Below are 26,414 nucleotides of genomic sequence, written 5' to 3' on the forward strand. Positions count from 1 at the left end.
AGGTAACAACCTACACAGGAAGGTGTCCATCCAAAAGAGACTGCAAAACTACAAGAAAAATACCATTTATGTTTTATGACAAGAGTGTCATAAAACTAAGTCACAGGCCAAGCCAATGTGAACAGCATATAGCCTTGTGCATGGGGGAGACAGGGCCAGTTTCCAGCCCACTCTACCCCGTACTAACACACCCCCCGCACCAAAAAAAAAAAAAAAAAAAAAAAAAAAAAAAAAAAGCCACCACCAAAAAAAAAAAAAAACCAACCAAAAAACTAACCAAGGGGGATTAGCCTGCAGGTACCTGCAAGATTTAAAAAATAAAAACTGCAACCTAGCCAACGAGCATAAAATTATTAAAATGCATTCATCTTTATTATATCTGATTTTTTATTGTAATAGCCTATTATAAAGTCAGAAGTTTTGCTTTGCAGCTTTGAGAAGAACAAGTGACTTCTTTTGGCTTTGATGTTTTAACTACTTCTTTAAATTTCCTATAAAATGCCGTTGTCAGATTAGAGGCTTGCTTTAAAAAAAAATAAATAATGAAAAGCAACTTTCAGTTAAATGTTTCATAGTTTACAACTAAACTGTTCAAAAAGTGAACTTGTGTACCAGCTCTTGAAAAGCAAGTTGAGTCTCTGTCATGTACAGTACTGAACAATAACAAAGTTGCTGCACAGAACATACGACTTAAAATGTAAAAAATAAAAAGTAAAAAAAAAATAAATAAAAGGAATACACCATGATTTTCCAAAATCTTATAAATGTATACAACCAACCAGCAATAAAAATTAGACACATTTTAAATTTAACATCACAACTTCATAGGTCTGTTTCACAGACATCTGACTTCCTATATGCTCTTTACTCCCCCAGTAATGAAGACAGTAGTTAGAAGTGTCAGAGAGATTTAGACTTAAAACACCTACTGAAAACGTAACCTGCTAATCTCTAAAATTAGCAACAGTTCCCACCATAATTTGGGCAGGCTATTCTCTCCACTACAGTTTCCAAGAAACACTGTGAAAAGCAATTTTACATTGCCTTCTAACGGATTTTCTCTCGTATCACAAAAAACTTGATTCTGCAACTTGAGAGAACAGAGTTCACTATGTGGCAAGAGAAACATATTTACTTAAAAATACATGTGGTCTGCATGTCTTAAATCCATTCAGTCTACTTGTTAGCTCAAGGCAAAGGCATGTAAACCCTATTCTAAGCCACAGATAAAACTGTAAGGTTGACTGTTCTGTCCACTCAAATAAAATACAGATCTGCTTTAGAGTATGTATCTTTGCAAGATAATCCACTTTCCTGACAATGCATATATACATTTTTCTTCCTTTAAGACCATTTTCTTTTTCTAAGAACAGGCATTTTGTTTATTGTATAAAGACTTGTGGCTAGCTGATGGAGTAGTATCAACTGTTTAGCACATGATTACAATCAAGCACTTCCTAGGTTTATGCTCTAAGCAGCATTTTCGTATGTTCCCCTCAACCTAGTAACAGAACTACCACGCTTTTAAACCTCATCAATGTTGTCTTGATAGTCTTAGGTTGCCAGAGGACTTGGAAATGTAAAGGACAACCAACAAATTCCTTGAACTTCCAAAGCCCACAGATACCAAACCAGTTTAACTAATTAAGCTGTCTTTTGTTAGCATTCACAAAAACACAAACTACAAGAAATCTACTAAACCACTGGAACAGACCCTATTAGCAGAACTTCGTATCACTTGTCCTGTGAAGATCTCAGATAACATTTGATAAAAAGACTATATCAATGCATATGGCATGCCATAAAAGCTCCATGAATTAAAGGTGCTTATTCACATTACAATAAAGTAAAAGTGACTCTTCTACAAGTTATAGCAGGCAAATCACCCAGCAACCATGAGAAGAAATTAAACCATTTCAAACAGTAAAGCCACAGATCACAGCACATTAACTAAATCAAACACTTTCCATTACCTGAGGGGCTGGAATGGCTGCCACATAGCTGATCCTGATCTCCAGCTACTGTTGCAACCCTGTAACTCCCCATTAAACATCTTCTACACCACCTTCCTGTCTGACTTCTAACCAGCACAAAAGATTATTGGCACCATCACAGAAATGCTCCTTATCATTCTACCTTCCACTTGCCCAACACCAATTTACCCTTTGCTAGCCAATTCTCTCAGCCTCACTTGTATTCACACACAGGCCTTTTCCTACACCATCCTCTTGAAATGGTACAAACTGCATTCACCCTACCCTTGATCACGTTAAAGACTTCAGAAGATCATTTGCGCTGTACTGTGGCAAAGCAGATAGAAGTTCAACAATGGTTTGCCTTCCCACTGTCCACTCACTGGAGTTGCACCCTCTTTTGAATAGGTACCCTTCTCAGTATACAGGACTAAAAACTAAAAATTAGTAGGAAAAAGCTTCTGCAACAGGGCCAGAAAAGTGACAGAGCATTTCTGCTTGTTGAACCTTTTAACAGCTGGCCCTTTCTAACAGCACAAATTGCACTTCTCAGGACTGAGGAGAACCATATGGAGACAAAAATCAACACAACAGTCAAACTTTGAAACAACCTAAACAACCAGTTTGAGTCACAGCCCTTCTCCACCAGAAAAAAAAAAAACCAACAAACCAACAACCTGCAACCCTTTGGGATGCAAAAAAGATTTCCTCACTGTGTCTAACCCAGCACAGCAGGAAAACAAACAGCACGATTCAGACTTGGCACGCCAAGTCTGCAACTATTGATGGCAAGGGAGGGCTGGTTTCAGGCCAGACATCCACTCTTGCCTACCCGAAAGGAGCTCTAACAAAAAGCATCCAACAAAACCAGCAAGTACATCAATAAAATACACTGGATAAAGGTGCTGTCACAACAGGGACTTGCTGATCCATACTTCTTGTGTACTAGGCTAAGGAAGCCTGTGCATCTCTGCACTGAAGACAAGGATTTCTGTCTGAAACAAGTGCAGAAGTTCAGAGAAAAAGACTGACCGGAATGGAGCTACTCCCCAGGTCCAGGCTAGCTTGGTAGTAACACTGAGTCTTGAGGATTAGTTTCCCTCTACAGAAACTCCCAGTTTTCATGTCTATGAAACCAATACACAGTGTTTGTTAATAGAGATACTTTTCCCAGGAAAAAAAAAAAAAACACCTTTCCCTTGCAGTCTCTGGGTAACAGTGAAACACTGCTTCTACATGACAGATATTTCATAGCTTTCTGATGCTGCTATTTCGGATTTTTTCTTCTTTTTAAGTCCACAGGCAATATAAACCTAATTAAACAAAAGCATGGATCTACCATAACGTCAAAAATATTTTTTCAAGAGATACACCCAAACACAGGGTCTGTGATGTTTCTCATTGTAATGCTGACTGATGGTATTCCTATAAATATACAAACACCTCGAGTACAGATATCTAAAAATAATTCTAATGTGGGGGTTTGCCTGAATATTAAATGGACTTCAAAGAATTTGCTGCTGTTAGGAAATCCTACGCTTACCTGGGATGCTGCAGAGACGGTATTTTATTTTGTGTCAGTATCGTTGAGTTTAAAATAAAAAAAATTATAATACTGCTAAATAACATACAAGTCCTGGAAAATGCAACAAGGTGAAAGGACTCCAACCTTTAAAAAAGTCAAATCACTTGAATATGTAGCACAAGGCCAAGGACATGCAGCTCATTTTTTAATAAAGCTGACAATTTCTGAAAGCTGTTTTTTGAAAATTGTAGAGAAACATGAGAGGAAGCAAGGCAATGATCAGAGTATTAAAAAACCCCCACAGATGTGCCTGCACACATACGCATGAAAAAAACCCAAAAAACCAGATGTGACTGTATGCATATGCACAAAAAACCTGACAACTGGGGAAGAGGGAAAACTGGTGATGTCATCCCACCACTGACACCAGAGAGGCTGGGGGGAGTAGCTTTGGAAAAAAACTAAAGATATTCCAGATGATTCTTACAATTAGAAGTAATCTCTAAGGACAAATTGATTAAAAATGAACAAAAAGGACTGAAAATTGTCATATCATCAAGTTTCAGATCCTCCCACACACCTTTTAAATGTAGTAGTTTAATAGGGTGGCCCAATTCAGCAGGCTAAATATTTAATTTAAAGCTTTCAATCTGATACAGCGATGAGTCATTTCCAAAAAGAACTATTATAATAATTCAATGGGTACCAAGCATTTAAAATGCAGCAGTGTCAGAAAGCCTGCGGATAAATTTTATAGCCAATATTAATTCATCAAGAGAATAATTTTACGTAATTTATTGCAGAAGAGAGGGAGCTCTGACTGCCACATAAAAAGATTTTTCCCAATCCACTCCTTTCTCAGTTATGTAAAAAGCAGTGAAATTTTACTGCCATTAGTTCAAGAGAGCACTGAAGGCTTCTAGCCACAATTCTGATGCAGAAACCGAGACAAGCCTATTTTACTTTATTCTCCTTAATCTTCCCTCTTATTTTGATCCTGATTCCTACACCTGACAAAAAATAAAATCCCTCCAATCCTTTCTCTCTGTCAGCCTCCTCATCCTTCCCAATCACATCCACCTGCATCCAGCAGAGTTTCACTACTTTCCCCATTTCATTTCTCTCCTCTTATGATCAGAACAGCAAGTATAGTGGAAACTGAAGAAACCCCATTCAGTCAGAACTCCTCCTTTCTATTGCTGTTCCTCTGAAGAAGGTCAAGATTAAGACCTCTGTGACTTCGATCAATCAAAACCTGACATTGACTCTGTAGATGAAGCGCCTTTTCACTTTCAGCTCTGTCCTGTTGTTGCTTTTTCTCCTCTGTTACCAGTTAAACCACACAGCATATTCTCAGCCCTGCTGAAGGTCTAGAAGCAAAGAAAACACCTTTTTTGCAACCAAAGTCCTATGTCATATAACCCTCTGATTAAGCTTCTTTGAATAACTCATTGGTAGCTTATGCCAAAACAACAACATTTTGATCCGACTGTAATACATCAGAAAACCCTGGCTTTCAGCATCAATGAGTCCTAGGAGATCCCAACACCCTAGCTTAATATGCAAGCAGAAAAAAGCATGGTATAAACTGCTATGTTGAAACACCAGCTGTTAACAACCGCTTGCATTTGGAGTGCAGTAAATGGCCACAAATGCTTTCATTACCAGTCCACTTCAGAAACACATCCATACTCCTCTTAACTAAGACCACAAACTTCAATGGATTGTTTCTTACCAGCAGAGGCTGTGAGTAGAGTTCAAGCTGTGCTCTGTAAATTATGTCCTCCAGTACCTCCTGGCCAAGATCCCACTGACCATTATATCTAAAAAGTAAAGATACATATTTATCTTTCATATCTTATGAACTCAAACTTTTTTTCTGCCCAAATCCAACTCTTCACTTCTTTGCTTATGTAGAAAGTTTAACTGTATATACACCCCAGCCCCTTCACTTGTTTTAGAAGTATAGACAAAGCATTATTTTTTTACTAATCTTGTGGGTATAACAAAAAAGCTGCTCCCCGTCACCTTCAAGCAAGACCAAGTTGATGCCATAATCAGGACAAACTGAACGAATTTTTAAAATAGGGTCAAGATGTAAAGGTTAACACTACCCCCAGAACTGAATTTCCATCAGAAATTTATTTTTGCTACCTCAGAAGCTACTGACATTCAAGAGGTCTGCATTTCATTAGATTATCTTGGCATCCAAGCTCATTACACTTGTGAACAGAAGGTATCTGGTGGTAGTGGAAATTTGGGGAAAAAAAAGAAATGAGAAGCCCAACTCTCTTCAGCACCTGCTGCTGGCCCTTCTTCACCTAATTCAATGCTGACAAACATGTTTTCAAATTATCAGTTGGCCAAGTGAGCAAGTAACAGGAAATATACTAATCAAATTACAAGCTTGTGTTACGAGTTTAAATATTTTTTTCAATCATAAACCAACTAGCATTTATATTTTAAACCGTGTAAAACCAGACATTTCTCTTTATAAAAAAAAACCCAACACATCCACTTACATGGCATAATAGACACCTGTGAGCAGCTGCACCATGAAATCGGGGTCTAATACCACTCTACCGCAGCGTTCTTTCCAGCGTTTCTCATGCTGCCGTGGAAATCCACTCACACACAGCCTGAAAAAACAGAGCATTGTAACAGAACATTAACTCCACAAACACTACATATGTCTTTACATCACAGATATTTTAATTTTTAAAATATAAGTACACAACATCGAACATTCTTATGTTGCTCTCCCAGTCATGAAAGCAGTTTTATGGGATGTGGCTTGCTGATAATCCCATGTTATTCCCATATAGCCACCATTAATTCCATCTGTTTTCTTCAAATCATAACCCACTTCTGAAGAATAAGGGTGGCAAGATGTTCTCTACTGCCAGCCGCCAAGTAGCAGACTCTCCCCAAAATACAGTAACCAAAACCAACCTTCTTTAAAGGAAACATTTCAGTGGTATAAAAGAACTGTGACATCTCTAATCTAATGTATGACGACAGCATGCGATCACCTTTTACCTGAAACTGGGTAACACAGATACTGTATTCCTGAGAACCGCTCTCAGCTGCCCGCTGAAAAAAACTTTTGACCCTTGAAAAAAGGCCTGCCTTCCCATATACTGCATTGCACTGAGTCTCCACAAAACCCAGAATAGTTTATTCGTAACTTTAATATCTGTATCTATCATGGAAACAACAAATGATCACTAATACATAATAGCTGCTGCACTGTTTCAAAAACAATATAAAAATCCCTTGCCTACAAAATGTTGTCTCTTCTCTACCCAAAGAATGGGTCTAATTTACAGATGCAGGAAAACTGAACACATTTGGCAAATTTTGCATAGCTACAACTCAAGTGAAGATAATGGAAGCACAGCAACAAATAACCCATTCCCATTAGAAAATATAGGAAAAAAAATAGGCTATAATCTTAGCTGCATATCTGTGTTACTACAGAATATATGTTGTTAGAAGGTAGTTAATTTCTTCTTTGCTATGTAACCAAATTGCATGTAATGCTTTTCTTTCATGGCAGTATCACGCTGAAGCAAACAGGCTACAAATCATAACATTTAAAGACATTCCTCTGGGAGTAGCAGGAAAGAGAATTTATTTCATTTTAGACAAAAATGCTGGTAAAAACCAGGCATATGGGAATATCAGATATACTAGAGATTTTTCAGAACAAAAAGCAGGGATCTTTGCCAGCCAGAAGCTTCTAAGACTATTCAAGTAGAACGTTATATAAAGGGCACATATAAGACTTTGAGAAATCACAGTACTGAATTCTCCAGAATGTGGGATGTTATTATGGGGGGGGGGGGGGGGGGGGGGGGGGGCGCGGGGGAGAAAGGAAGGAAAAAACCCCACAAAAAAATCCCACCAAAAAAAACAAAGAAAAACCCAAACAAACCACTAAACCCCAGAACATTGTACAAGCACTTCATATAAACCATCCTCAGAAGCAAGACATTAATATTTGGATGTAAAGGAAAGTGGTGGTATTCCTGACAGGATTTTTTTAGCTAACCAAACTGAAAAATGTCTAAAAGACAGAAATAAAAAAAAAACAAACCAAAAAAAACCCCAAAACACACCAACCACAAATCAGTCTGAACAGCTTCAATTAATTTTCAAAAAAAATTGCCTCTTTTTTTCTTCTTTCCAAGTTACATAAAGTTATTTATCTATAACTAGAATGAAAGCCCACACAGCAGTAACATCACCCATGTGTTTTATCTGTATGCAAGCACAGGTTCAAATTTCCAATTAAACTGTACGAATGACCGGTGGTTCAATATTATAAGTTATTAAACACAACAAGTAAATTAATTCTTTCTTATTTAGAAGTCTAGATGCACCCTGCAAGAGTCTCTCACCTGGAACCCATCCTACAAAGTGATTGGTAAGAAGAGGCAGGCATATAGACAATAGCAGAATTGTAGCACAGCATAAGAAAGCTCAGCACCTCAAACCTGAAAAGAGATAAGAGCAAAATCTTGCATGGTTTAAGTTCTTCATATTTTATCAGAATTTAACACAATCTACAACTTGGTCTCAAAAAACACCCCACAGGAAAAATTTTAGAAGTAAACACATAAATCCCAAAATCCTCTTTCATTATAATTCACTAACTTGAAACAGGCTACTAAAGGTTCGGTATTAAACACTTAAGATTATTATTACTGAAATTTATTAGTATATCCAGGAACTATGGAGGAAATGGCATAATATTTGGACAAAGTTACAGAACTGGACAAGCCTGCAATGCATTCAAAATTATTTTATCAGTTTTCTCAGAGCTGGCTTTAGGTAAAGTTGGCAGTCACTAGAACAGCAGGGTAATTTCTCTCATCCTTAGTTCTGTCTGTCCACTCAACTGCATTCCCCTTTTCCTGTGGAAAAAGCAGTCACAGCCTCAGAGCCAAAGCTGAATTTTGTTACACTTTCAGGAGAATTTGAGTTGACAGACATAAACCCAAAGATATTCCTGATGGACACAGAAATGACAGAGAAGCTAGTCTCTGCTAAATTAACTAGCAAAAGAACATACAAAACTGGGACAAACAAGAAAAATACTATACCTCAAGATTACCAAGACTTCTACCAAGAACTACCAAGTTCTCCAGATTTATTTCCAAGCAGTCAATGGAAAGGACTGAATACTTCATATATTCAGTCTTAATGTTTAAGGACTTGTTAAATGCCTAGTGAAGCACATCCAGTATTAGAATACATCCACCTACCGGTTCTGTGCTGTGAAGGTTTCTCTTTGAGGATGAAGATCACTATAAACTACTCTGATGAGATCATGCTGACATAGAGCTCCTTCAGTTAAAGCCATGGATCCAATAGTAGAGGGCTACAAGTAGGTGCCAGAAGGAAGAAGGAAGGACAGGGGAGAAATCAAGTCATAAGTAAAAGGTCTCCAAAAACATTAAAACTCCTACCCACCCATGCCAAAAGACATGCTTGTCTTGTGATCTGTAAAAATTAAGATTATTCCAGAATACAGTAAATCTAAAAAGATTACCTAATTTCATTACTATAAACAGCTTCCACACTTAAAATAGACCAGGTGAGAGCAATTTTCAACTTTTATTCTTACATATCCATTTACAGTAAGTCTGTCCTAATTGCATAAACCTTTTGTGCAGCAACAGTAGAGAAAGAAAAACACAATACCAAGTTCAAACCATACTAAGGAGGAATTAGAAGAATGAAGGCTACTTTTATACTAACGAATAAAGAGGCAAAAAACCACACAGTTGCAACTACAACACAACTGAGCTCTGTTCAAAATGGGCACTGTCAGCAAAAACATTTCAACATTTACATTCCTTTTCTTCTACTAATGCTATTGAATTCGATTAGACTAATTGCAAGCTACTGACACTGAAAACTTACTGCAACAAGATGCATCTAAAATGGCCTGTTGTGTCAAATGGATCCAGTTTTCACTTCTCTAATAGATCCAATTCTAATTTACCACAGCAGCTCTCTTACCTCATGATATATGGAGGGTTTTGATAACGAAGGGATCGTGAAAGATAGAACTTTGTTGTTTCCGTCTTTGTCAGCAATTTCCTGCATTAAAAAAACCAGAACCAAAACCCAAAGAGAAGTAAGGAGACAGGACTCTGAATCATTTTCATCTCTTAAAAGGCGTTTAACAAATAAGAACAGGAAGCAGTCAGATGTCCTGATCTAGTAAGACTATTAACACCCCAAAGGTCTCTGCACCTTTGCAGAATATCAGCAAATTTGCATACCTATTTAAAAAGTGGAAAAGACCTCTATCACAGACTGTTTTGCAGTACTGGTCTGCAACATTTAAAAAACACAGCACTGGCTCCTTGATCAGTGTGACTTCATCAAAACCAAAACTGAACAAAAAGCTTTTCTAGCCCACCTTTATAACATTTATTTATAATAGAATTGCGTAGTAGAGCAAGTTTACACTTTAAGCCCAATTGATCTAGAAGCACGAGGGCTGATGAGTCACTTGCTGACAATGGGCAGTACTTCATAATAAATGCACCATAGAGAAAAAAGTGAAATCAAGCGGACTGGCAGAGTTTCTTCAGGCATTCTATCTGTAAGAAATACACAAAGTTTTTTCAAAAGACTTTTAAAGCAGTCAGATTTTATATTTGCTAGGCTACTAATAAGCAAACCCAGCAGTTTTTAAAGCAAATATACCAAGAGCAATTACAGACGACTGTACCAAAAAGGAATCTAAACCCCTGCCTTTTCACTTTGTACAGCAAATTTCCAAACAATGACCTCTAGTCATTCCAGTTTATGTGAAAACTCAGTCCAAGGTAGCACAGCACTTGTAGCAGGCTTTAGGGATCACAGCAGGAGGACTGTTGATAGGATTTAGCAGAATGCAAAAGGTTTATCCTCATCTTACACTTCTTAAGTGTTGAGACAATAACTTCACTCCTTCAGTCTCAGTATATGTGCAGAAAAAATATCAACAATTTGATCAAAGGGAAAAGTAAGTGGGAGCCACTGTCCATTTTGAGGCCCCTTTCTTCCTTAATCTGGAGAGAATGGAGAAATTGCTGTCCTTAAAGAACATAAATGACCAACATGACTTTCAAAGGAACTATAAAAGGACCTTTATGAGAAAGCCATCGACAAAGATAAACATGCTACTTCTTACAGAGTAAACTACCAAAAATCAGCAAGCAGTTTCCAATTTTTTTCCTAAAAGAACTGAATCTTCCAGTTAAGAGTTGATGTAGAGACACATAACAAGAATTATATTTTTTTTAACAATCAGTTTGATTGTTCTGTGTTTTCTCATGTGTAGAAACATGCAATTTAAAGGAGGGGTTTACTATGATAGTAAAGACAAGGACGATGTTTCAGTGTAATATGTTTTAAAGTCCTGTACACAAAAATCCCCATGAGAGAATGCCTATCTTGGCAGTATTGCTAAATTTATCAAACCACTCCATAACGTTACAAGAGTAACCATTTCCAGGCCAAGGTAAGGATATAAAAAACTACTTTTACATCCAACAGCCAAACTTCATGTACAGTTACTTTTACGTATTCTTAAAATCACAGTTCCACTCAAGACAACTGTGCCTCAAATGTACACATACATGCATCCAAGTTCTAACACGCAGAGTGGTTCAGCTTCAAATTACCCCGAAAAAGACATATTCAGAGCAAGCAGGGGGTGGGGTGGGGGGCAGTGACACATATTAACCAAGCATGTTGCCCTGACAATCATCTCCATAGAAAGCTGTACTTTTCAGCACTGAGGACTACTTAATTACCTTACAAACACAAGTTTATAACAGTTCAAGAAAGCCCATGAGCTGATCCTTTTCAAATGTTTGTCACAAAAAGATTATTATAAAAGAAGTATTTTTTGCAATACTTCTTACTAAATCTTCATTATCTTATGCTATCCTGCAGATTAAATATGATTTCATGTAAGCATATTACAATTTTAAATATGTTGTTCCAATAATTTACTTTATTCCTAGTGGTCAGTGACACAAAACCTCAGAGCAAAGCTTTCCTCAGCCATTCCCACTCATCTCACTCACCAAATTGTAAATGCCAAGTAGCAATGCTTCAATGCAGCCATTACTCTGCCTATCCCTGCTGGCAGTAAGACGCAGATATACCCAGATCAACTCTGGCAAAAACTGCAGTGTGAACCTCTTGAGCCGAACTTCAGAACTACGATAAAGTTCAAAGAGCTGGTGGCAAACAGGCTCCAGGAGCTGTGGAAAGGCAAAAAGGCTAATGAATTAAAGAGAGAACAAAATAGCAAATATAGGGGCTATATCATATAGCCACTGCAGGCAGTAAAAATTGCACTCCTCAATGGCAAGCAAGTGAATGAACCAAAGTGATAACTACATTCCTTTGAAGGACACCTGCAAGGACAGACCTGAGGGGCACTGGCATGCAGTATTGGGAAATGTGGCCTTACTATAGCCACCACCATCTTGTGCTTTGAGAACATTACTCTCCAAGACTGTCCGTACAAGATTCACTTTATACACAGGTACTAATTTAAGGCATGTGAGAGACACATGGCTTGAACTATGAGCACCATAAAACTTTAATGGTGCAGTTGTAAGGTTTATATTAGTACAAAGGTTAAAAATGAGCTGCTAATGACAAGTCTATTGACAGAAATAGGAATTAATTTCTTACCTAGAGCTTTTTAGTCTCAAAACTGACAAGTATGCATTTGTTGATCACAATGCAAACTGATTTTTCTGTCTTGAGCTGCCCTTTGGGTTTCAGTACACGAATCAAAAAAGATCCTTTCCAAGTCGGTGTCATACAAGCATAAGAAAACCCCTGCCATTTTTAAGAGTCTACCATGTCAAACCAATAATTAAAATGCATCCACAGAACTGTTAAAACTGTTAATGAACAGGAAAAGAGAAGAAAAAGAACCCCATCAAACTGTCTCCCCTTTATTCATGACTAATCATATCAGAAACTAGAACAACTAAACAAAGTCAGAAATGGGGGAAAGGGGGGGGGGGGGGGGAGGCGTGGAATTCCAAGAGGAATTTTTATAAGGTCTGTGACCTATCTAGCCTTACATCTAAGCAAGTAGTAAGTAACACAATTAGTATTACACTCCAGGAAATGGGATGATCTGACCTAAGGTAAATACTTGTAGGATTCAACATCCAAAAAGATGGAGGCATCCGTGTAACCTAAAGCTTCTATACTCCTATAGAAGAGTTACAGAGTTAGAGGCCAGAACCTTAAGTAGGTCTTCTTTCTAACCATACATGCTTTATGCAGCTCTCATATACATATATGATATTAAACATTGAAAATACATATATATAATTTTTTTTGAGCAATAAAAGCCCTACATTTGACCAACATAATAGCAGCTGTGCTGGTGAGACAAAAAGCCTTAAGTAGGAAATGCCCAGTGCAGAGCTGATCAGGTAAGGCATGTAAGACTCCTCTTTCAGTATGCATTCTCACTCACAGGTACACGAAGCTTAGGACTTTCATACCATTAGCAGTATGTTTCATAGACTTTGATGTATTCTTCTCTTATTAATTTGTCTGTTCACCAAAAATCTTGGTACCAAGAATTTCCTGTAGCATTCACTGTCACTCTTCTGCTGTGCTGTCTGAAGATGTACTTCAGTGGTTTGTTGTGAACCATCCCTCCTCTTAAAATTTTGGGAAGTCCCTTGTTATCATCAGAGGGACTGACATTTCTACAAGTGACTCGTTTGACTGTTTGATAAATGTGCAACGCCATGAATCTGTATTGACTGTACAACTTCACATACTTAGACTTAAGATATTTTACTCTAGTATATCACTAACGCAAAACACAAATTTGACAGAATTTTCTACCCATACACATAGCTGCCTTAAGAGAGCATCACCCAAGAAAGGGTGAACACGTTAGTTTCATTGCTAACACACAGTATTCTGTCCAATGAAGCACACCATTTTTAAACCACTGATTGCATAAGCCATAACATGACATCTACATAAAATAAAATTTTGCTATCAGACAAATCTCTTCTTATACAAGAGTCTGGTGTAAGTACCTTGTGTAACAAGGCTTCTGATTGACAGCCCAGCTACTTTAAGCTAAAATCCTGCTTTTACAGGAGAAGCAAAGAGACTCCACAAGAGAGGGAGGGAAGAAAGCTGACACTAACAATGTTGATACGAGAGAAGTCCATTCATTTGCAGCACACAGATTTTTACAAGCCATACAGCTAAAATACCTCACCACTTAATTTTTGTTTTGGGATCTAAATGAAATTAGAAGTCCACAAGGCTTCTATTGCAATCACTTTAATAAAACAACCCTAGGGCTTTCTCTATCAAGTTGAGCATATATTATCTACCTTATTTATTCCAGTATTTCATATATACACGGTACTTTATGTTCAAAAGATGCATAAGTATACTTTTTCTTAATTTTTACTTAGTAGAAACTCCTATCTAAAAGTGACACTAATTATTAAAGCCATCTGTTACAGTAAATGTTCAAATCCTCAGAGACAGAAATGTACTCTTATTTTATGAAAGGCCTAACACATTTCAGATGTTCAAATAAAAATAGTGTTTACTAAATAATTCCGAAATCACGGAATAAATTTGTAGGTTTTCTTTACAAGAAAATTAAGCATGATGCTAGCATAAAGAAGAAAGAGAAGAAATCTCTGAAAACAATAAATACAAGTGTATCTGCAAGGAGATAACACATGCAAGAAAAGCTAAACAAATATTATCAGAAACCAGATATATATAGCAGCATAGCAATAAAGAGTGTTTCTACTAGATCAGAGATGACAGCAGCCCAAAGCTGCTTCCTATTTGAAATTAGCTAGTCTAATTCAAGTCCCATTATAAACAGTGGGAAAAAATAATTTACTTCAGCATAAGTCAGATGAGACTCAATCAGAGCAGTTACTGAGTTTATTCTACTTTCTTCCAAATGAATATTTTAGAATATTAGTCTTCTAAGTGAAACCATGCTCCCTAGAAAGATACAAGATATATCCAGTCACTGGTGCTGCAACCATGTAAATAATCCTAATTCCTAGTAGTTGTCATATTAGTTGTGCAAAAGGTTTAACAACTGTAAAATTCTTAGGTGAAAACCTGAAAGTTTTTTGTGGCAACCACGCTTTTGGTGTGTTCAGAGCTTTAAGTCCATAAGAAAAAGCTGCCAACACGAAGGCACTACAACACAAATATTTTCAAATGCACAAACACCTAAGTTTTTCCTATCAAAGTATACTACGATTGCCTCCCACCTGAAAACACGAAACTTGACACTGTAAGAAAGAACAAATATCTTCCTTGCATCCTAGTTTTCTGGCTTTTCAGAGAACCAGCTTTTTCCAATTAGCTCTCTGAATATAAATATTGAGAAGGCACTGGATAAACAGAGGAAATGGAGCTTTTGTCACCAGTAGTGGGTATATCCATGAAGCAGCAGACACTAATTCCAAAGATCTTTCAGGCAAAAGTCAAAGGAAACTGAGTAGCACAGCAGCCAGCCCAAAAAATCCAAAGAAAAAAGTATTTTATAACGTATCTCTTTTCCAATAAATTGAAAACTTATATTAAACAGCATTCCTATTAGCATAACAATTACAAATTTAGCTTTTACTGGTTTAAATATACAGTAAGTGAGAATGATATAATTTGCAGATTTCATTTTTACACCTCACAGAGATGCAACTAGTCATGTTTTAAGGAAGCTGATGAATAGCTTTAGTTTGACTTATTTTACAAATTTGCCACATCTTGAAGTGAAATATAATGTATTATAATACGCAGGACAAAGAGTGGAAATGCTTGCCTTTTTGAAGAATTCAATTGTGGTAGAAAATAACGTGCTCATTTTAAGCTTAACTATAACATAATGGGTGAAATTAGTTATTATTTGAAGAGTAATGGGTTTGGGCAGTGCTTGGCATTGCAAAGGTGATGTCATTTTGTTTCAAGGCTGAGCTTTCCAAGTTAAACCTAAACCGACCAACATGAATATTCAGTATTTACATTTCAGTACTGTATTAGCTTAAAATCCATACAGTATTCATGTCTAAAACCATAAACCAACTCAAAAAATTGCAAAACTAAAAAAACCTAACAGTACTTCAAACAGCACTTTAGTTTAGAATTCAAATGATGCAAAAATCAATATATTATACAGTTAAATAAGCTGTTTATGAGCAAGATTAACTTTATGACTAAGTTGTACAAAAAAATTACTTGTCCATCAAGTTTAAGAATCCAGCAAGTAAATTTTGATAAGTCTACCACTTAAGCTTTATCTTCATAAGCTATCAGTTGTCCTTCTAACAAATAAACCCCTGTAAAGCGTATTTTTAAAACCTCTCAAGAGCCAAGTACTACCACAGGATTATGTAGAGTAATGAATTTACTATGGTTATACTCCTCACATGCAAATAAGTTTGGAGGACGTGCAACAAGGAAATACAAACTGCCTTAACAAGCAGAACCTGAAGTTAGTCATCTTTGAGTTTGGGATTGCTTATCTTATACCCGATATCACAATCAGGCCCAAACGGCAGAAGCAGTTCCAAAGAGCAGTATTTGGCAGGCTTCAGTGTACAGTAACATAAGATTACTGTCACACCCTTAAGAAGATACTCTTTTTGCAAATCTGGTTCTTTGCATCATTAAAAAAATAAATCAAATGCTTATTCTCAAAGCAAGGAAAGATTTTACATTTTCAGAAGTACACATACACAGATACATATATACTAAAAGACAATCGCAGCAATGGTGGCTTGAGGTTGGAGACATAATACCAATGGCTTCAGTACAAAGAAAATGGCCACTACGCAAGTTATTTGTTACACTGAAATGAAGTTGGCAGCTACAAAGCTTTATTTTTTTTAACTGCATGAGCATTATGCAATCTCCTTTAAGCTCAATCAAGCATTCAGCTTCCAAAAGCAGTACTTAGGAAAATTAAGAACTTACTTGCCATACAGTTGCCATTTAATTTATAAATACACAAGAGATCACAGATAAGAAATCAAGTATTTTGAAGCATTTTATCTAAAGTAGTTTACACAGCAGTGAATAGTATGCAGAAGTTGTATTTCACACACTTTCCCAGAAATGCTCATTGCAGAAGCCAACAGAATAGAAAGCTCAGTTTAACGTCATTTACAAAATTAATTATGTACAAGAGTAAGCTAAGTTTTCATTGCATATAATTATATTTTGAGGCCCCAGTCCTGCTCTTGTTTACAGCAGTGTAAACCGAATTACAGAAACATGATACTACTATAAGCAAAAGAAGATGTGGTTAATTTAAGAGGGTTTAATAAACTGACTCCATCTTCCACTGTAATAAGCTACCAGGTAAGAAGCACATTGATCTACTGAGTTTCACTGTAAGGCCTACTTTGCCTCTGTGATGACCTAAAGGTGGTTTAAAACATGCCAAATCCAGTGTAACAGTCAGCTGTGGCAAGTAAAATCTAGCAGACAGCATAAACTGTATTTTTGGGAGCAGACAGTGTTGTGTTTTATCAGAAAGGCATTAAAGTAACTGTCAAAAAACAGGAGAGTAAAAAGAGGTGATACCATGTTAGACTACATTAGAAAGAAGAATCAAAGACCCTTCCTCTCTCTCTCCACTTCTCAATTATGCTAGCTGTAGTTGTAGAGGTAGAAGATAGAAGAATATGAACAAAAATCTTTTTTAAAGTCTCCTACCTCATTATTTGGGTCTTGAATGATCTTATAAAGAGCTGGTACCAGTGTTTTTTTTCGGTGCAATGTAGCTGCATAGCTGGAAATTTGCGTTTCAGGTAATGCCTAAAGAAAAAGGGGGAAAAAAGGCAAAAAAAGCATTACCCTGATAAATCAATGCTTCCAAGTATTAAAGATCTCCACAAAAGGATTCAGTTTCATCTCAACAGCAAGAAAAATTCTTGAAGTTTAGTAAGTTTTCAGACTCAAAATCTATTCATTAAGTACAAGTTCTTCTCCAAATGAATAGCATTTGGGGACACTTTCAGGGTTAAATCAAAAAGCAGTTTCAGATTTATCTTTCATAAAATCACTTCCTCCAGCCTGACATGAGGACTCTCTTTCTTGATATTCTATTTAATAGGCATTTTTCAAAGTCTTTATCAAATCAACTGGAATTATTTAAGAGGTATGAATAATCTAGAATGAGCATGGACAGACTCAAGTCCCATCAAGCAACCACATTTGGGGATTTTGTATCCTTGGCTCCTCAAGAAATGTCCAACAATAGCTCATAATGGCTTACTGTGTATCACCAATTACACGAGGAATTACTAATTCTTAATTTAAGTAACAGAATTGTTTCATCAGTCATGAAATCCAGTTTTCTTGTTTATGCATTATCCTGTATTTTACTCATTGTTAATTATCAAAGGCAAAACAGCTTAAAATTACTCTGGATTCTTCAAGATAAAACAATTAATTTTTACCCCTCTATGGTCTGGATAAAAACAGAGCCAAATATTTTTCTTTAATATTTTTTCAACTCCAAATTTAAAAATAATAAACTTGCCCCATCAGAAATTGGGGCAGCATTATCCAGCTATCAGTTAAATTCTAACAGCTTGATCTACATAGAAATATACACTTTAAAAAAACACGTTGCTATAGCAGTGTTCTGCTCTATAATAATAAACAATAAACTATTAAAACCATGCATTGCATATTATGTACCAGCTGGCTCTTTTGCTGAGACCTTTGCATGCTTTATGCATTAGAAGAATTTGAGAGATCAGGTAATAGATACTTAAAGCGTTGATTATTGGATATTAAAAAAAAAAATAATAATCAATGGTCTGTGGCGTAAAGCCAATGGTATAGCTATCATTTGTCTTCTTAGCTGACCTTGAATTCTGACAGCCATTCTTCCACAACACCTCGTTCTGATCCCAACATTTTCTTACTTCCTTTGCTTCTCTCTTACCTTTATAAGAGACAGAATAAAAGAAATTAAATAAGAGTTCTAGCAGCAAAACTTAAGTTTTGTAAAATCCTATGCCAATGAACAGCTGTTACTATATAATTCTATTGGAAATATGTAATCAAACAAAAGGAAAAGTTGCATTTTGGACAACTGGTTCTATTTCCTAACAATGTTTAAACTGTTCTCTCAGACTTGCAGTGGAAAGTACTGCACATTAATAGAGGAGGAAAAAGGATGATTCAGTGCTTCAGGCCAAAATGTATATTATTAAAGAGAAACATATCATCTCATTCTTGCTCCCTTACCAAATATAGTACAAAGAAAAGACAAATGGAACAAAGTAAAGAGCATCATGGAGCAAACCATGTGAGAGATTGTAATGACAGTTCTAGATACAGCTTGGAGTCAAGCAGCTTCGTAGCACCTAAGTTATTAGAAATTCTAATAGCAGAACTTTACTCCTTAAACCTTGTTGTTAAAGAATTTTGAGGTGTCTCATTCCAACGGCAAAATTTAGCTCTTCTAGAAGTATGTTGGAATTCTCAGAAACAAAACAAAAAAACCACCAAACAAACATGCAAGGACAACTTGTTATTCATATTCTAACATCTTTTGAATTCTCATAAAATTAATTCTTAAGGGAACAGCAAAAATGTTATAAACACAAGGCATCACTAGATACTTTTGCTTGATGTTTAAATAGGTCTAAAGCAGTAAAGGGTCATTTTGTCTTTCTGCATGATCTCAGTACAGGTTGGCAATACCTGGAAGTCATTAAGATCCCAGAAAATTTTAGTTTGATGAAGTGAAATGAAACTGTAGCCTAATACTAGAGGCTAAGACCTAAGAATAGTGACTTGGAAAGGGATACATTGAGGAGACAGTAAAATATAAGAGCTGTTTGAAGCCATACTAGATATATGAAGACAGTGATTCTTAAAGCTAAGGTTTCAACAAAAGTTTATTTTTTACAGGACTGGAAGGTTAAAAGCTGCCTGAACAGAAACAAGAAACAGAAAATCTGTGAAGGGACATTGTATTTTAAGAGATACTTTGGTCACTTTTTTTTTTAAGAAGTTGATATTGCTATATAACAATTATATGCAACAAAGCTGCCACGTACTGTCATGTATCTTTACCGCATTTTCCCTAAAACCTACAAATAGCCATCAGATTCAAAGCTTCCCCCCCCCCCCCCTTGGTTTTTTTGTCCTTCATAACAGTTGAGTTTTTCTGAAGTTCTTTTAGCCTGGGAAGGGATGGGGCGGTGGGGGAAGAGAAACATTTCCACAGCCAGATGACAATAAGATGAAGACTGCTACAATCATCTTTAATCCTACAAACACTTATGCTCACCAACTTCATACAAGTAATGTCAAAAACACATTAAATGCTACTATTTTCAGAATTTGTTGTAAAATTTGTAAGATAAAGGCAGGTAAACATGAACTGAATTATTTAATTTCCACAATTTTCTTTCAGATGCGTTTTGAAAATTGTTTAGACTCAACCAAAAATTAGAAGTTTGATATACAAGTTACATCATGAAAGTGCTATGATTAATGGCTTTTAAATAGCCAGGCTACATGACTGGGATCACCTACTCTGGTCTCAGAACACTGGTATTTAAGAACACATCAGTATTTGTTAAACAGAAAATGAAGTGAAATAAGATACAAAAATTGTGCTGGGAAGCTGTAAGTTCAATGTTAGCAATTTCATATGAAAAGGGCTACATACAGCTTTTCACATGGCTGTTGGCAGCAAGTCATTCAAAGAATATAAACTCCTGTGGGTAAGGAACTGTCTCAGATTTATAAAGTGTGTTTAAATACCCTAATAGGTATCAGAATCAGAAATAACATTAGATTAATTTAAATTCAACAAACACTTCGGTGACTTACTTCAGAAAAAGCGCTGACAAATAATTCTATAAAATAATACAACACAACTCAATAGACCCTAGTAAACAAAGATTTCCAAAACCATACTTTTCAATAGATAGGGAAACAGCTATCAGTCACCAGAATTAGACTGGATACAAGTTAATTTAAAACACCACAGGACATGCAACAGAAGAAGCTGCGATTTAGTTCACTTTGCCTTGAAAAAAAGTATTTTCTACAGAAAGTGCAACATTCAACTTTACCTCTTCAAAAAGTCAGTTTTCTAGAGGAGGAAGAGGAGGAGGAATGCAGCAGTTTTTCAATCTGGGATGCATTTGTCAAGCCTTCAAGTACTGCCCTGTTTTCTGAAAAGTGAAAAGAAATTCCGATGATCACAAAATAAAGAGGAATACAGTAAAGCAAACAGTAATATATTCTGACCTTACAAAATGAAGTTTATCAAATCCACTAAAGCTGGGTGGGTCCTTCTGTATCAAAGCAATTTGCCATTAAAAAAAAAAAAAAAAAAAAAAAGCTCAACAGTTTTGCAGTGGGGAGAAGGGAGAAATTGCCTTCATCCAAAAAGGCGGCTTTGTCACCTATGTGGAAAAACCTTACTTATTAATGGTGCATAGTACTACAAGCACCGTAGAAAGGAAAACTGAAGCACTATTTATTAATGAACAACAGTGCAAGAAAGATGTAAGATGAAAGAGTAGTATTTTTATAAAAATGTGAGCTGAATCAATACCCTGACTTTGAAGAACACATACCTCTTAAACAGAATATACTCAAGACTCTTCCTTACTATCATTGCTCTTAATACATGTTCCTTATAGAGCCAAAATTTCAATGTCATTGCAAAAATTATGTATTACACTGAAGTTCACCTTTGACTGCAGGATCCCTTCATGCTGAGCATGAGGTAAACAACACGCAAATGAGACCACTCTAGCTAAATTAGAGGATTTCAGTATCTAGAGCACTCTAATAGGAAATTGAAGTATATGAACAATGGGTGTTTTCCATTCCATACTGCTTATTAAATTAATTCCTCTTCCAAATTACTGAATTACTGAAAGGTGCCCCCTCTTTTTTTTTTTTTCCACCTCCTCTGCACTAACTAGAGATAGACTAACAGTAGGTACCATCCTTTTCAGGCTAAATTGCAAGTGAATGCTTTTATCGTGAGATGATATACACAAACCCATGTCCCTTACAAATTTCCTAAAATCAACTCTTTAAAAAAAAAAAAAAAAAAAAAAAAAAAAGCCAATTCCTTGCAGAAACCTTAAATACACTTCCGAATGAATGGAATTCAAATCCTCCTCTTCTTTCCCCGACAGTATTTATGAGGGGTTTGAAAAAATAAACAAATTCTACCCTACAGGCACACTGTAGCTGATTATGTACAGATTTTTAAACATGCACAGGAGACTTGAAAGATAAATATACATATGTATTTAACTTATTATCAGTTGTTCCTCATAATCATCAGGCACGCATCTTCAAGACATAGTATCAGATCATAAGAGCTGATTCAGGACTTCTAGAAGCTTCCCAAGTTTTACAACACGCTAGGAACACCCTTTACGTCCAGGCATGATACCTGATATACACTAGTCTCTAGAAACATCATGTGATCCCATCTAGCTCTATGTTATTATGCTTGCTACCTAGATGTTCAGTTGTACCTAACCTGCTATCTCTAGCGTTAAAACCAAAGATACAGATCCTGGACGTTCAGAAGGTGGACCTTTCCAGAGCTGCATTAAGTTAGACTTTTTTTTTTTTTCTGCATAGGAACTAGAGTTATTTTAGCCCCAAAGCATGAATCACAGTTATATAGCAGCAAACCAGACAAGGGCATTTCTATTTCTGTACGGTTTTCCACACAAAAAAACCAAACACAAGCAGATGTGCAGAGACCTGGTTGGAGAATCTGACTGTAACAGTTCAAATTTTTTCATTCGTTTGTCAGTTTGCTTACAAACCAAATCTCAGGTCTTCTAGAACTAAATTTAAGTAGAGGGTAATTTTTTGAAAAACAATTTACACAGCATCACAAATGGGGCATAGGGGTTCAAACAGTTTTACACACAGAAAGTAGTAGATATCTGAGCAAACATCAGCTGTAACTCATGGCCAAAAATTCTCCTCTCCCCCAAATGATTACTTCAGCTCAGATGATCCTGTTAAAAACTGGAGGCAAGTGGCTGCTCTCCTCTAGCAATTATATCAATTTGAGATTACATCAACTCTGTATGAAGTTGACTAGTTCCTTGGAGAAACCTTGGAAGGGGGAATTAAGATTACGCTTAAAAACAAGCTAACAAAACCCCAAAAAAAGAACAACAAAAAACCCCATGCAAAACACAAATCCCCCTTCTCTTTACACTCCAGTGAACATCAATGTGTATGAAACTACAGCACAGCTCCAACAGGAAAGCAAAACATATTCGATAAAGCCACACTGAGCAAAGCACCAAATACTACTGTATATTTTAAGTAACAACAAGCATTCTTTGCCCTATAGCACTACAATTCAGAGCAAGACTGCAAGGAGAACACTAAGCAAGCTAACTGTCGCAGAGATAAGGAAAATCATGAGGCTATCAAGAAACACATGCATCAGGCCAGTAAAAACATAGTAGTCTGGAGAAAGAGAAGAATATGACAAATAAGTGAAATCACTGAATTGAAAAATTAGCAATTCTCCTGAGTCAGGATTTAGCCTGGCGTATCTAAAGAAATTACAAAACCACCAGGAATCACAAGAATGATTCAAGTGTCTTACTGTGAATGCTATACAGATGCCAATGTTCCTACAATGGTAAGTCAAAAATTTCAAGTGTCATAATGGCCTAACACCTAACCCACCTAAGAAATTAAGTTGTCTTACAGAAGGCTATTGCATGTTAGAGAAAGTCCACATAAAGCAGTTTGTCTAACAAGTCAACTCACATAAAGCTAACAACTGAACCTGTGCTTGTGTCAAAATTTGGGTGCAGGCTAATATTATAGTTAAGCCCATCTAGTGGCTAGCTACCATGAAAAAGAAAAAGGGACCTTCCCCTCCAGTATGCCATGTACTTCTCTCCCGATGTTTGTGCCATGCTCTGATGTTCAAGCAAGCCCTGTCTGGGGATGTTTTCCAGTATAAGTCAGCTTCAGAACCAAAGCCATACCTGCTGCCTAGGAAAGTAGCTACCTTGAGAACAACTGCTGAAGCACGGAGCTTATACTACGCCCTTTAAGAACAACACAAGAAAAACTCCATTGCACAGTGTTTTCTTACATATGGTACAGTAAGAGTTTAACAGTTCTACTTTGAACAAACACAAGATTTTTTTGTTGAGGCTGCATGTGATTATCTCCAGAGTATGCAAAGGATTAGAATGCGGGGCACCTACACAGGAATCCTGTACTTTTTCATCCCTGAAGAAGAGAACAACATACAGTGCTTGTTGTGTATTTGTTAAAAGAGTGAGGGGAAGTGAGCTTTACATAACAGATCTCTTTGGGCCATCTCTACTGTACAATCTATCCATTTTCACTCAATGAAAATTCCAAGTGCAGCTTTGTGTGATTGTTTATATAAATACAGCTAGTTATTCTGATGCTTTCAGCACATTTTTGACAGGGTGTACATTAAAACAGGGTGTACATTAAAGACCAATAATATGAACTATATCCCAGGAGGAAAAGGACCTTATCTACATGTCAGTCTTGCACCACATTTACAGAAAAATATAAACACAAAATATTCATTTCTCCAATGCTATGTTTGCATTTTTCCCAGAAGGCTTTTTCAGATGTTAAAGCTTGATTTGCTCACGTGGCTTAAAAGAGATGTAGACACATAGCTCTGCTGTATCAATACAGAGGGAGCCCACACCTAGGGTAATCCAGCTAGGATTACTCTACTAGCTTCGTTTTAGGGCAAATCACCTCTCCCTTTCAAATTATCTGCCTGGATATTAACAACATTTTTAAGGACTCATACAAACAGGCAACATAGTCACGTCATGGTACACTAACTCAGCACTGACACCCTACACGAACACTTAACAAAAGCACAGCGAGCATCTTGGCCCGGTGCCTGGTGGCTGTGCCTGCCCACCATGCCCATGCTCCAAGCCTCCTGTCAGAGCAGGGAGCGCTGCCCTGTCCTGCATCCCACCAGCCAGGCTCCTCCCAACACACCCTGCCGCGTCTGTCGAAGAGGAACACAAGCACAAGAGCTGCATGACTGTCTCAGCCTGGCACACAGACTGTATTCTGGGATTTTCGCATGAGCGTCTGGTCTGTAAAGCACACCTTGTGCTTATGTTCATTTCCCTGGTTTGCTGTACCTTTGGGGAGAAGCAAAAACAATAAATCAAGCACCATGTGGGTGTATCTCTAAAATCAACTGGTTCAACTGCATTAAATCCTGTGCATACTTACTGAAGTGGCCTGAACTAAGAGCACTGAATTTCATTTCCAGAGTGTTCACTTCTCTCCCAAAGCAAATAAAATACAGAGAATATAAGTGATTTCTCATGTTTACTGTAAAAAGACTAGATTTTTTTTTTCTATTATGGCTCAAACATTCTTATAATCTATAGGGACTGTAACAGTTAAACTGAAATCTAGTTATTAGCAACAGCAATATTTAAATATACTAAAAATATTGTTACACATGGACTGATTGTTAGGATTCCTTAAATACCAAACAAGCAAGGAAGTTTAAATTCCCACTAACAGACAGAACAGAGAAGTTACAGTTGGGACCACAGTCACTCAACATTAAAATCAAATATAAAAATCAATTACTCAAAAGCTTCCCCAAAAAAGCATTTAAAATAAAAATAATTTTAAAAATTCTCCTAAACATACTCATTTGGCATAAAGTGGCAAAATGAGATATAAGGCTGTTAAATCATTAGACCTGGAATCTTTATGCTTAAAATTAATGCTACAATACTCTGTCCTCAAAGGAAGTCACAGTCTTGCATTGTGTACCTGCCAATTACAGTTGAGATCTAAACAGAATTTTACTAAGCAAAAACACTCTCCTAGCTCATGCTAATATGAGACAGCACTTCACAACTCTGACTTTCCAAATGCACTTAGAATGACAGTTTGGGGGGGATTGTGGCATGTAGTGATAGGATAATGGCTTTAAGCTGAGAGAAGGCAGATTCAGGTTAGATATAAGGAAGAAATTCTTCACGGTGAGGGTGGCAAGGCACTGGCACAGGCTGGCCAGAGCAGCTGTGGGTGCCCCGTCCCTGGGAGGGTTCAAGGCCAGGCTGGACGGGGCTGGGAGCACCCTGCTCTAGCAGAAGGTCTCCCTGCCCAGGGCAGGGGGTGGGACTAGGTGGTCTTTAAGGTTCCTTCCAACCCAAACCATTCTATGATTCAACTAGTTATAAAATACGTATAAACCTATACTTTTTACATGTATATGTAACGGAAGTTACAAACAGACTGAAATACCATGACCTTACATTCAAATGACAATCCTTTTATTCACTACCTAGAAATAGATTCCCATTTTAAAGATATCATTCATATAATTCACCATTCTCTGTATCATTGTCTTTGAAAATACCAGTCTGAAATAAAACTTACTACAGTAATATACTATCAAAACAGTGAAATGTAAAACTCTGAAAACTCATAGAATCATAGGATGGTTTGGGTTCAAAGGTCCCTTCCAACCCCCCCTGCCCTGGGCAGGGAGACCTTCCACTGGAGCAGGGTGCTCCCAAGGGACGGGGCACCCACAGCTGCTCTGGGCAGCCTGTGCCAGTGCCTCATTACCCTCTCCCTCCTTAACTGCTCAGTATATACAGCTTCATCCAGCTACTGTCAAACGACATGCTAGACCATATTAAACACCCATGGTATGTTCTGATTTCTACAGTGGAAAAAGGATTGACTCTTCAGCTAATCTAATCCCAAGAGAAAAATAAGACCTGCCTTGGGAATGTTCAATTTTGGTAGATGACTTCTTGTACTTATTTAAAAGTACA

The 26,414-nt window shown here is 36.9% G+C and overlaps 1 protein-coding gene across 9 annotated transcripts in view; it reads right to left on the reverse strand.

Moving 5' to 3' along the window:
- LOC119152531 (protein FAM126B-like) overlaps positions 1-26,414 on the reverse strand; it is a 73,702-nt gene that overhangs the window by 31,661 nt on the left and 15,627 nt on the right. For all 9 annotated transcript variants that reach the window (XR_005105800.1, XM_037397947.1, XM_037397943.1 and 6 more), the window contains 9 exons: positions 20,655-20,756; positions 18,427-18,505; positions 17,266-17,367; positions 11,595-11,774; positions 9,529-9,609; positions 8,769-8,884; positions 7,902-7,997; positions 6,021-6,137; positions 5,234-5,321 (listed from right to left, as the gene is read on the reverse strand). Coding sequence is in view for 8 of the 9 variants with exons in the window: in XM_037397947.1 (XP_037253844.1) it covers positions 5,234-5,321; positions 6,021-6,137; positions 7,902-7,997; positions 8,769-8,884; positions 9,529-9,609; positions 11,595-11,774; positions 17,266-17,367; positions 18,427-18,477 (831 nt within the window). In the remaining variant the exon portion in view is untranslated. The remainder of the gene's footprint in view (positions 1-5,233; positions 5,322-6,020; positions 6,138-7,901; positions 7,998-8,768; positions 8,885-9,528; positions 9,610-11,594; positions 11,775-17,265; positions 17,368-18,426; positions 18,506-20,654; positions 20,757-26,414) is intronic.

Source organism: Falco rusticolus, chromosome 8 (assembly GCF_015220075.1).
Source record: "Falco rusticolus isolate bFalRus1 chromosome 8, bFalRus1.pri, whole genome shotgun sequence".
Taxonomy (NCBI): Eukaryota; Metazoa; Chordata; class Aves; order Falconiformes; family Falconidae; genus Falco; species Falco rusticolus.